Source organism: Chamaea fasciata, unplaced genomic scaffold (assembly GCF_029207755.1).
Source record: "Chamaea fasciata isolate MVZ Bird 193981 ecotype frontalis unplaced genomic scaffold, bChaFas1.0.hap1 SCAF_4, whole genome shotgun sequence".
NCBI lineage: Eukaryota > Metazoa > Chordata > Aves > Passeriformes > Sylviidae > Chamaea > Chamaea fasciata.
Genome location: NW_027094089.1, coordinates 12568046 through 12581117, shown reverse-complemented (window position 1 = coordinate 12581117; position 13072 = coordinate 12568046). Strand labels below are relative to the sequence as shown.

Genomic DNA, 13072 nt, shown 5'->3' with positions numbered 1-13072 from the left:
CAATGATTTTGGAAGTCTTTTCCAACCGTAATGATTCTATGATTCTGTGAAATAGAATCCAGTAATTTTCAGTTTCACCTACAGCCAAGATACAGAGAAGTCTAAGTCTGCAGAATATACCAGAATATTAGTACTGATGCAATAGCAGATCCACTCATAGAAGTAGCTTTCCATATGACTTCTGCTCTCTAGTCTTCTTTTGCAAACAGACTGAAGATAAAAGAGCAAGAAGCAGTTCTGTCTTACATGTAAATTGGAGAGAAAAAATGCAATAGAAATTTGTATCTGGTTGTTTGACAGATACTCCAGGAAAGGATAAGTAAACACTGCCTCTTCCTTAATAATTAGTTAATTATTAAGGAAAACTTAAAGGAAAACAAGTAACTTCAGGTTATTTTTTAACTGAATGTTGTATGCAAGGGTAGTAAGGGCAATATAGCACAGTGACTTGCAACTGCCACCCTTAGGAGTAGACCTGTTAACCTAGCAACTTGTTACACAGTAGAAGTTATTTTTTAAGTTTCTAAGGGGATTAAACTGGATGGTGCAGAAATGTGTCAATAAGGAGATTGTCTCCCCCTGCTCCTTCTGGCTCACTGAAATTTATGTATGCTGGCAAAAAAAATAATTTTTTAAAACTGAAATCAAAATGTAAAAATACAAGCAGCTGATCAGGGTTTCTCACTTCTAGATGTAGACATTTCCTCAAGACAACAGTACAAGTGCTCAACCTTCTTGGCAAGCTTTCTTCAATTGAAAGGAAAACTGATTGTAGTCATAACTGCTGCTTATATTGTTCATTTATAGTAAGGGGAAAACTTCACAAATTCTACAATGACCATCTCTTTTTAGACTCAAATGTGTCTCAATATTCATAATACTAAAACTGGATGTGCAGATGCAGTCCAAGGTGTGTCAACACCCCAACTCTGTAGCTGTTTACAGTCACTGCTAAAGGAGATTGAAACCTGCATTACTAAAACACTGCTACTTCAGACATTACTTAGAGTTGTTTGTTCCTCAGCTTTTGCTGACTCTTGTAACTCCAACTCTGATAAGCATCAAAAAAGTGCTGGGAGCATTCACTGAAAAATAGCAAAGGCTGCATTCCCTGGGCTGTTAAAAAGTGTGGACTGGAGGTTTGTATTTCCAGTTATCTAGTGAATAAACACAAGAGCTGGTCAGAGACCAGAATCTCATGAAAACCAGTCCAGTTGCTACAGTAATGTCAAAGTTAATATTTTGACCACTGGAAATCATGTCACTGGCATCAGTGAGCACTGGTTTTCAAAGATAGAAAAGACATATTCACTGGTCAAGATCATCTAGCTACAAGTTTACCAGGTTAGACTTAATCTGTTCAGTATCTGCTGTCTTTTTACTGATAAAGTCTTACAGGGTCACGCAAAGACAGAGGCTTTACCAAATTGGAACTCCATTTCCCATGCCTGCAAAATTGTTGTTCTGAGGGCCAAAATACAAACATAATACTTGCTTAGATAATTTCCCCTGGTACTAAGTGTAATGTATGATGAGCAAAATCAACATCTCTGCAAGCAAAGAAGCTAACCTTTCCGTAAGATCAATTTCCATACACACCAGCTCTGGTCTGAAATGGCTTTTTGCAGACCAGTAGACATTGTTCTTCACAGCTTCTGGCTAGCTCCAGCTACGCACATGTTCAAGAAATGTGCTTTCATGTCCTTGTCATTGCTTCATTTACTGAGTGAGTAAATCAGTCAATGTGCTTTCTAATTAAGCTGTATTCTGAAATGTGTTTCCTTCACCAATCAGTACTGCAAACATATTTTCCAAATAAAAGACACAGGAGTACCTGCTTTTGTTAAAGACACTTACTGTATTTATTAAATTATTTATATTTAGTATAAAAAAATAGAGCAATAAAGTGATAACCACAGGCAACAAAATTTTACCATAATGTAAGTTAAGGACAGCATTGGACTTTATTATTGATGAGTCTGGTAGATTACTTGGACAAATCCTTGATTGCAGATTCTCATGTTGTCAGGAGTGAGCTATGACAGATGAGCAGAAGTTTGACCTATTTTCACCTGGGGTTGGCAGCATCTTTCTGGCTCCCATCTGGCAACTTGGTTTGAAGGAAAGCATAGATATGTGGCCAGATCTTATTGGTTTCTGTTCCAGAAAAGGATTTCAATAACCCTTTTTTCCTAAAGAAAAAGAAGAAATCATTACAGATGTCAAATTGTTTAATTGTTCAAAAATCTTCACCTCACTTGAAGATTACCCTGGCAGGAGTGTGAAAATATGCATGTGATGTGACTCATCAGAAGAGCTGTAGCATTGGAAATGCAGGCGTGACATTCATTACTCTGTTCCTCAAACAGTTAGCTATTGACCATGTCAGTTCATAAAACTGATGGCTGTCAGCAGAGCACTTAATCACAAGCAGGGTAAGGTAGCAATGTTGTCCCAAAGCACGTGCTGTACTGCTGTTGTCCAGATGACTCTAACTAACTGAAGTATTATAAGGCTGCACCTCATGGATCAAAGAATGTGCATTAGGACAAGGAAAATAGCCAGGCACAAGTAAGTTATTCTGAATTAGTTGTAGGAGCTAGTTTTTATCTGTCAAGTATGCTATTACCAGTAATAACAGTTTAGGCATGTCTTACTCTGGTGCTCTGAGGCATTTACACTTCAGAAATCTAACAAAATTGGGAATATCATTGCCAATCTAGAAAAACAACTTCAAAACCTAACCAGACCAAAGATGGAGCTTCTAGTTTTCTGCTCAACAGTCCTGGAAGAATACAATGAAGGGTGGTGAACTCTACATGGTGACCTACTATATATCTATATATTAGCAGTATAATACTTGCAGCTTTCCATTAAGAGAAACATTGTGTACAAGTTTTACTCTTAAAAGAACTGGTAATTTGTTTCTACTCTGCAATGCAAATGACAATTCTGAATTAGCTATTTATTCCCAGAGAGTCTTGCTAGCTGGGTCCAATCATGGTCCTGTTCTTAGAACAACCACATTTAAATCCTCATTACAGTTTCTCTATTTGTGTATCACTTCTTAACCCCTTGCACTTGTTGAAGAGCTTCTACTTATACATCCAGAAAACAAAATACTGTAAATTCTTGGGAAAAAAAGGAACTGTCTCTGTTACCTCACCCACCAGAGCTGTTGTTGCTCAGAACAGTACTATGATGTATTGAATAATGCATAGCATTCTTTATAAAGCTAAATGTGCCTGGCTGCTGTGACAGGCTCTTTTACCACACAGGTTCCAGGTGTCATACAACATTGGAAAACCATACTCATTCTACAGGGTTGATTTCTTACTGAGTTCCTGAAAGTTACACAGCTATTCACACTGCACTCGCTGTTGTGGTATAATATATTCTGTAACTGGAGAGATCTGTCCTTATGCTGACGCACAATAAGATTTTGGAATATGAAAGAACAGATTTTACTACTTACCGATAATATTCTAGAACAGGTTTTGTTTGTGCATCATAAGCCTGCAGCCTCTTGCTGACAGTCTCTGGCTTGTCATCATCGCGCTGAACAAGTGGCTCGCCAGTGATGTCATCAATGCCCTAATCATGGTTAAAAGCAAACACCGGAGTATACTTCTTACTTCTGTTTAAGCATGGTTTGTGTGACTTTCTATTTTAATTATGATTAGTTTCTATTTTATCAGGGTGTAGATTTCTGCTTATAAAGAGAGAGTCTGCTGCATGTGTTCTTATCTGGAATGTAAGTTGTTGACTTTCCAGTAAAACAGTCTGCTTGTTAAAAATATTTTCTCAGTATTGTCAATGAATATTAGTTCATAGTAACTTGATTAATTTGTCCTCTGGAGCATTTGTAGAATATGGGGAGTATGAAGTCAAAACCTTCATGAACAAGTGAAAACAATATTGTTGGTAATACATTCCTGTATAACATGAATCAAGACACCAAGTGGACTTGCATTTGACATACTAAAATGGGCAAAGGAGTTAATGACCCTTTGATTTTAAGTTGCAACATGGAAAAGTAGCCATTTAGCAACAGCTGTACAAAAAAATGGCATAAGAGTCAGCTGAAGCTTTCGCTACAGAGGCAGGGACATAATGTGTGAACTTCTGTTCCTACTAAATAAGTAAGCATTTTGCAGGTCTATTAAGATAATAGAGACAACTGTATTTCACCTTTTTAGCTCTATTTCATGTTTTCGCTTTAAGTATTGCAGTCCACTGTGTTGTGATAAGTCTGCTATTTAGTGAAAGGTAAACTAGTTCCTAATAGCAAAGCTCTGGCAGTTGAAGCCTACTCTGGTAAGTCTGATAATTCTCTGTTCCATCTTGCCTGTGCTCTTCTGCAACTGAAAATAACCATGATTTTAAACACCTTGTTTTAAACAAAACAAAGGCAATATTTTCAGTTGCTCACTTCAATGCTTACCTGGTGTTTCAAGCTGGCCTCTTTTCCTGCAACACTGAAATCCAAAAACTACAGGGCCTGCTGTGCTTCTGATGTAAATTAATAGAACTTCCACATGAAATGTGATGCCACAACAGGTAAGTTATTTAGAGTTAAGGATGAAATACAGTTTTAGCTGAGTTGCACTAAAGCAAATCCTTGTTCTTAAAAAATTTAAGGTAACAATGTACAGTCTTTATCTTCAAGCTTCTCTTTAGGATATCTCAACTCAAAAGTTCTTACATCTGTTGAAAAGCTTCCCTTACTTTGAAAGTTTCTACATCTAGTTTTGCAGTACAGCAGCTCTTCCCTTGAAAATACCCATCCTGGTTAAATATAAACACAGGGAAAGCATTAAGTGGATTCCTCTGACTGGTGGTTTGGTGTTTCTTATATATAAATACAGGAACATTCCTATTGGTGTTTCCTGCTCTGGAGGAAGGAAAAGAAGGCTACATTTTGGACTGTACAGGCTGCAAACAGGCTAAGACCATGCCCAGATCCTGTGCCGTTGTGCAAGGCAGAGAGTATCCCAGATCAGTGAACAGTTTTAACAAGAGCTTATAAAACACCATAGTGTTCTGCTCTGCAGGGACGTTGTCCACCAGCTTGAGGTTCTACCAGGTCACTAACGTACCCTCATACCAGCACAGTGTTACTGGAAAGATTCTATGCTCCTAAGAAATGAAATGAGCCTTTTTCTTCTGAGCTGCTGTGTTTTGAAACAACGTGCAAACAATATTTTACTGCAGCTAGCAAACACAATGCAGCACTTATTTAGTGCCAACACCAATGTATATTGCTTACCTGTACTTTGGGAGGATTGAATTCAAGATTGTAGACTCTGCCACTGGCAGGGTGGATCCAGCGTGCTGTAAGTCGACACTTTATGGTCTCAAATGGCACATCTAGGTCAATCACGGTGTCTATGTCACATTCTTTATCAAGGGCTTCTGCCTGAGCAACTGTTCTGGGGAAACCTTTTTAAAGGAAACAACCTCATAAAATTCCAAAAGCAGAGTTATAGCAAAAAATTACATGGATTGAGTCATTAGAGAAAATAATTGTTACATAGCAATAAAACCAAAAAGCATTGTCATATTCCATAAAGATGGAAGAGGCATCAGATTTTCCAATATCTATAATTTTAACTTTTTAAATGCCTCCCAGCTTTAATTTCTTCATTTTAGCTAATCATCTTCCCAAAAGTGCAACAAACAAGTGCAAAAAGACCCCATATTCATATATACCACTACACTCCATAAAAGCACTGTATACACATTTGGAATAATAAAAGTTCCAGTGAAAAGTTTCTCTCAGAAGTCAGGACAACCTAGAAACATTTGTGACATCTCTTACTTTCACAGCTGTGTAAGTCTGACTTAAGGTGGTGGCCATTACAAACCTGTTTTAATCAGTTGCAGTAAGCCAAAAATATTTACCAGAGGCAGTCCAAGATTTAGAAGGGTCCTAAAAGTTTTAGTGATGACTGTGAGAACACTCAGACTGATCAGGAAGGAACCTCTCTTCACTTCAAAGATGCTGCATTTTGCCCCATGAACTCTGTGGCTCCCTACTCTATGCCTGAAACTATTAGATAAATCAAGTGGAACTTAAGAGGGGTGCAGTGGGAACGAAGAACAAGAAAGCTAAGGTCTCCACAAAGAATTTGAAATGAAAAATTGAGCACAAGACCTTCAGTGGTCAAAGCTACTGCAGAACATGCTATTGCATCCTATATTCACTGGAAAAATTCCTGTCCTCAAAAAGCTCTAGCATAGTCTCATGTTCTTGAGTAGCTTGTAATTTGCATCATACTGTACAAGTAAACTTCTCCATAAAGTACTGATAGGTACAAACTTAAGAAACTCTTGCATAACGTTGATCTGTCCATTGCACGAGTAGGGAAAAACATTACAAATAGACAGAGCAGATTAACTCAGATCAAGTGCTTGCTTGTGCATTAAGTCTCTGCACCGAGTTTGTATCACAGTCATGAGCTGCCCTCATCCTATTTCTTCACACTCACATTATCTCATGGAAGTGCTTCTAAATGTTAAGAGCAGAGGAAGAGCCAGGTCTTCAACACTGCTGTTGAACACTGTTCAAAAACTGCTGTTCTTTCTTACTATTAGCAGCCACCATGCTTCTAAGTTATGCAACTGGAAAATGAGTTTTCTTGGGACTGAGTAATGAGAAAATTCCTCAACAAATTGAAGTGCCTCTACAAAAGCATTTAATTGAAACTGAACTGGCATTTTCTACATAGTGTTTTCTCTATACAGAACAAGATCTGCAACATGTGATGAATTAGGAAGATTCCAGGAACACAGAGAAAAATGCTCCAGATTATACAGCACATAAATCTAAATTGATTATACCCACAGACACATACAACTCAGACTGCTACATCTGCTATGACTCTAGAAGCCACCAACCTATTGTAAGGTAGCAAGTGGGTGTTTGGCTAAGTGAGTGTAACAAGCAGTTCAGCAACTCTGGTTTGAGCTAACTGACCCTGTCTGTTTGTTCTGCATTGCAGTTACCAAACTAGAGATTTTGGATTAACTTATTTCAACAGAACAGTGTTGTTCCTGCAAAGCCCATTATGGCAGAGCTATTCCTAGTGTAATTCACTGAGTCTCATTACAAATGCTGATGCAGACAAAATTTCTGCTCCGAAAGTTTAAAGGCTTATGATCTCAACACAATCCTCCTGCTGAGAGCTGCCAGTGGGCACAGCTATACTGGTACACATCCAGATCCACAAGACTAGAACTGCGTGTACATGGGATCTGGAACTAAAGGAAAAAACCCAATATCTGTTCTTTGCTTTATTGTTTAGGTTTCATTGTACTGTTCACTGTGGGAATGAAGACTTTATCTCAGGGAGGAACCCAACTGTGACTAAAGCCACCAGAACATATCCTACTGTACGTAGGAGCTACTATATATGTAAATATATAACTATATATAGATATATACACACATATATAAAAAACTATAATAAAGCACCCAGGGACAGAGATCAGTGGATTTTTCACTTCCGCTAAATAGAAAGCTACACCAATTACTTTTTTGTTTTATCTACTGAGACGGGTTGTGACTACAGTCTGAAAAAACACACATCCAGGCTAGATGCTATTTTTCTGCTGGGCATCCAGCTGTACTCCCATGGGCTGGAATAACAAGAGCCATCCAGTTCATTAAGAGAGCAGCAAAAATATTTTCTCTCTAGTGCGAATGCTGAAGCAATGAGCTTACTCTGCAGAACTGCAAAATAGTTCACTCTGGAGAACAGAACCACACAGCAAATGAAGGAGACCTTTTAGGGCAATTGAGCAATGGTTTTTATTACACTCCACACTGCTGCAGTACTTTTCCATACTTACCTTGTTACTGCATCACATCCCTACCTTCCTATTTAAATAATTCCAAGGCCCCATCCTTCAAAAGTTTTCCATTCCCCAAGGATTTTATTTTAAAAAGACTTTAAAAAAGAAACTTCTCAATACCTATTTTAACAGGGAAATATCATATAAATTATCATTAAAAAATACTAGAATTGCCAGTTTCACAATTTTGCTGCAATACTGAACTATGCTTTTCAACATGAGTTAAATATCCCTGTAATGTTCTGATGGCAGGATACACCCAAAGCATTTGTCAGACAAAGAAACTGGGGCAGACTATCTGCTGAAAGTTTCACAACAAGCTGGCAAACAGCAACCAAAGCAGTCCCAAGTTTTCCAGAGCAGATTTTCTCTCCATTTACAGTGATATCCAACATGAGAACTTACCATCCAATAGCCAGTTGTACCGGTCTAGACCTTTTATCTCATTCAGCATTAGTTGTGTCATTATATCATCTGGAATAAGCTGCCCTTGATCAATGTAGGACTTGGCAAGGATTCCCACCTCTGCAAAAGCAAAAGTTGCATTACACTAGCTCTGGCCTCCAGCAAGTGAAAGAAAAAGCCCACAGGCCTGCCAAAAATTGTTTTGATCGGGATGACACAGGAAAATTGTAAACAAGACAGACAGCATGCTTGCCAAAATTAAAAAACATCCAGATGATCAACTAGGATCTGACCATGCAAATATGTATCAGATTAATTAGATACAGCCGTAGGGCAAAACATACCTCTATCCTCACATCCTCTGAATAAATTTACTAGTATGTATTTGAAATACGAAGTTCCAAAAACTAAAATGAGGAGAGGCCATTTGCCAAGAGTCTTCAAAAAAAAAAAAAAAAAAAAAAAAAGAAATAGAAAGGATACAAGTTTATTAAGGTAACAGCCCTCAGACTTCCTGAAAAGAAAGTTATTTTCTCAGCTTAGTGGTTAGTTACTAACTTACACTTAGGCTTCATTACAAACATAAATGCCTCTGGCATTTCAGAAAGCAGTCTGCAGTGGGATAGGCTTGCCAGATATGTTATTTTTTGATTACTAGAGTTGCAAGAGGATGTTTATAGATATTGTACACTATTTATGGGAGTACACAGACATTAGTATTTTCCCATGGAACTGACTAACCTTTAGTACCATTTATCCCACAGGCTCACTAAAACTCCATCCATGCATCAGAGTTACAGCTATCACACCATGCTCCTACATGGCAGGCAGTAGCATGCTGTAGTTCACCCAAATCATGGGTATAGCCAGGAAGAAATTCAGTCACCTGGGTTGTGTCCTAGGCACAGCCTCTGCATCTTTCATTTATAAAACAATTACCCAATTATGTTAAGTAACCCAGAATAGCAGCTATATACTGGTTTTATTGTGGATCTGCAGAAGCCTTTACTTGCAGCCAGTTAAGATCTAGTTACAGAAAACTAAAGAAGAGAAAATGGGATGGACTGACATACCCACACAAGATATGACCACTTCCAGCAGAAAGCAATGAAAAACACCAGTCCCATCACTCAGTGCATAGAATGTGCAACAGGACAGAGGCCCTTCTTCAGATGAGGCAACTGAAAAGCAGCACATGCCCCAAAATAATGCAAATAGTAGCTTTGGTGATGAGGGAAAAAAAAAAAATAAAGGAACCATTTCCCCTTACTGCCTGCTCACATCTTTAATCAGGCTTTGAAAAGTACAAAGACCATTTAGAAATAGGCACTGTGCACCTTGGCCAGACTTCAAAACATGCTCACTATATGGAAAAGAGTCAGACTGTGGTGCCTGAGTCCTCCAGTACATCACAGTCTAGAAAGAATGTGACTGTCTGCCTCGGTACAAAGTGTCTCTTCTTTTCCCTACCTCCCTTCTTCATACCACTTTTATTATTCTAGTGTGCTTTGAACCATGTACCCTGCAAAAAAAAGGTTGGAAGAAGGAATAAATCATGTCTAGGTAGTTTAATGTGTACTTGATGCTTGGCTCTGCTACTGATTTGTGTTGCAGCATTGCTCTTACCACAATGACCTAAAAATATGCACAAGGCAAGGTTCACAGGGAACAATTCTAACTTACTTTGGAAAGATTCGTGAGATTTTGAGCCCAGAAAGATTTAGAATATGGCAAGCTATTATTAGACCCATAGAGTCTGAAAAACGTTGCCTTTTGCCCCTCCCTACAGAGCTCAGGTCATTTAGAAAGTCACTATTACAGAAGGAAAAAAATAGGCACAACCATACCCAAATAGTCTTATATTAGGACAAAAAGTCAGTGCACTAGCTCACAGCTTCCCCCCACCCACTGTCGTGGAGTTTAGTTCTGTCTTTTTTCAGATTGGGTCTGAAACCACTACAGGCATGGCAATCTTCAGAATAACAGGTAACACAGGTTTCTCTCCTTTGTAGGTGATGACAGGTATCCATGTTCCATGGTTTTACAAAGGAATGGCTTGTTCTAACCACATTACAGCAATCAGGCTCTAGCCATAATCAGACAATAACTACCTTAGCATTAGAGGGGTGGTCACAGACTCTCCACTGACCAGAAGAACTGGATAATAACTGCAGAATGATAAAGACACTCATCTTCAACAAGACTTTTCAACAGCGTCCATTTTCACAAGACAGCAAATGCAAAATCTGCACCATATAACTACTGTTAACTATAGCTAATTTTTCAAGGGCTTTAACTGTCCATCTCAGTGTAACTCATTTACCGAAGAACTGGAAATTGCAGGAGTCTTCTATTAGAATCAAAACTCATTGGTCTTTGCCCTTGACTAAACTTGTCAAGGCTCTCTGAGTTGCCTCTCAGTTGTTCTCCTATTTTCAGTGTACTACCTAGTCCTGCTACCTCATACTTCATCTAAACCCATCTGGGAACCATTTCTGCAACTAGCGACTGACTTTCAACGAAATTGCAATGGAGTTTCCTTTGTGTTTACTAGTCAATGAGAAACTCCGTAGCAGATTCTGATATATTCTGCTGTAGCTAATTTAGAGCAAACTTCACCTCTTAACCTGTCCACTGACTTCTTTACTCATGTTTTAGATTGTAATGTGTCTGCTAAACTTCCATTTCACATGATTGCTCTCCTTCACAGTCTTTCATCTGTCCAACCCACCTAGAATTATTTGTGTAATCACTTCTCTCTGCATCACTTCAGGCTCCCACCTCAATATAATATTTCCACTTGCAATTTCCTCTTCTCACACAACCTTCAGCATGATTCTGGTGCTCTATGGTCTCAAACAAAACCTAAAGTATTTAGTAAACATTGTAAGCCTCAAAACACTCGGTAAAATAGCATTTCCTTTGTATTCTTGGAGTGGCTACCCACCAGGTCTTACACTGAAAATTCATAATAGAACAGTTTTGTGACCCTCTAAATATAAGCTTATGATTGTGCAACCAAACAGAAATAGCATTAGTATGATCAGGTATGTCTACATAGGTGTGCTCCTAGCAAATTCTTAACTTAGAATATCTACAATTTCAACTATAGTAAAGTCAGTTACTGTACTGAAGTCATTATCCTTACTGAGTAAACAAGATTTGTGTGAAGATATGGAAATCACATCACAACTGCTTCATCTTCAAACATGCTTTAAGTATTCCAAAACTCAGACTGCCAATTACCTAGGCATAATAATACAGCAACACTCACAAGTGAATGCAATACTCTACACCTTGAATTTGCTAGAAATAATAATATTCTCACTTTATCACATGCAGTCTGAGATGGTTCTTACAAGGTTTTCCCCCCCCATCATACAGAAAAGCAGATGTGGAAGTCAGGAGGGAATCTTCCATCATTGCAAAAATCCACCAGAGGCAGGGACTGATGTATCTCAACTGAGGCAGAAGTCAAGCTAGGACTATACAGCAAGAATAATTAGTATCTTTAGTATCTTAGTATAAGCACCATTGTATGTAAACACAGACCATGCTGAAACCTAAGCATGATATGAACTCATAAGACAATAATAATTTTAAAAGCTATGCAGTTTGAAATTTTTGCCTTTTTTTTTTTAAGCACCACTATGTTATGTGTGCCAGCTCAGAACTAGGCCTAATTTTGGAACAGCTGTGTAACAATTCTAGTTACCTCTACTAGCCATCAAATGAACCTCCAAAAAAGTCTGATTTCCCAAAACCCCTCCTCTTACCCTGCCTGTTAAAAGATGTGAATATTTTTCTCTTTTAAGATGCTTCCAGCTGGAGAAACCATGAGAAACTATCAGAGCTATTAGAAACACGTACAAAAAGCACCCAAGACAAAGAAACAATGAGGTGTAACAAAAGAAGGAAAACGGGATAACCCCAGAAAACCCTGTTCAGGTTCATGAAGAGGCTGGCAAGTGACAGGGTGTGGAGGAGCCATGGCTGCAGATACGAGGCCCACTTCAGTGGCCTCTAGCCTCCAGATGAGCTCAGTGAATCAATCACACAACCTCTGCCTGGGTGGGGGCACACAGAGGTGGGACTGGGGAACAGCAAAACCCCCTTAAAGAAGCGTCCTCCGTGCTGGGAGAGAAAGGGAGGGAAGGAGCGGGGCTGGGGGCAGGAATGTGTGTTCTCAGCGTGTCTCCCTTCCCCGGAGCGGAGCTGTGTCACTCGGGACCTCCCGCAGGGTTGCGTGGGGACCGTTCTCGCCGGACGGAGACAAGAAGACGGATCGTCGCCGCCGCGCACACACTCCCACCCCCCTCCCATTCTCACCTGTCTTCTTCTGCATGTTGTCCCTCAGCAGGTCGCCGCTGGAGAGGTGCTTCACGCCGAAGTGCTTGATAATCCGAGCGGAGACAGTGCCCTTCCCGGAGCCCGGCGGACCCATGATGACGGCGCGCAGCAGCGGCGGCACCACCATGCTGCTCCCGGCGCTCCGCCGCTCCTGCCCCGCCTTCCGCGGGCGCGCAGGGGCGCGGCGGGAGCGCCGCCTCCCCGGGCAGCCCGGGCCGGTCCTCCCAGGGAAAGGCAGCGGCAGCTTCTCCGGCTGTCAATCAGGGGCAGGAAGGAAAGATCCTTTACGTAAGTGCATGGGGGGAAGGGAGGGATAAATGGATAACCATAATAAAAAGATAACTAAAGCAAATTGCATCTCAGAACGTCGCATCAGACCGTATTTAGGCATCACTGTTCAAACTTGCCCTTGAGCAGCTTCCCCGCACCCCTCTGCTCAGGAGGCCCATTCTGGCTGCTC

General features: G+C 39.9%; 1 protein-coding gene across 1 annotated transcript; it reads right to left on the bottom strand.

Moving 5' to 3' along the window:
- Positions 1 to 1974: 1974 nt before the first annotated feature.
- AK3 (adenylate kinase 3) lies at positions 1975 to 12869 on the bottom strand. The gene is made up of 5 exons (XM_066180857.1): positions 12592 to 12869; positions 8263 to 8382; positions 5270 to 5442; positions 3476 to 3594; positions 1975 to 2192 (listed from the first exon to the last, which is right to left on the bottom strand). The coding sequence occupies exons 1-5, from the start codon at positions 12737 to 12739 to the stop codon at positions 2069 to 2071; spliced, it is 684 nt and encodes a 227-aa protein (XP_066036954.1). The 5' UTR covers positions 12740 to 12869; the 3' UTR covers positions 1975 to 2068.
- Between the last annotated feature and the right edge of the window lie 203 nt (positions 12870 to 13072).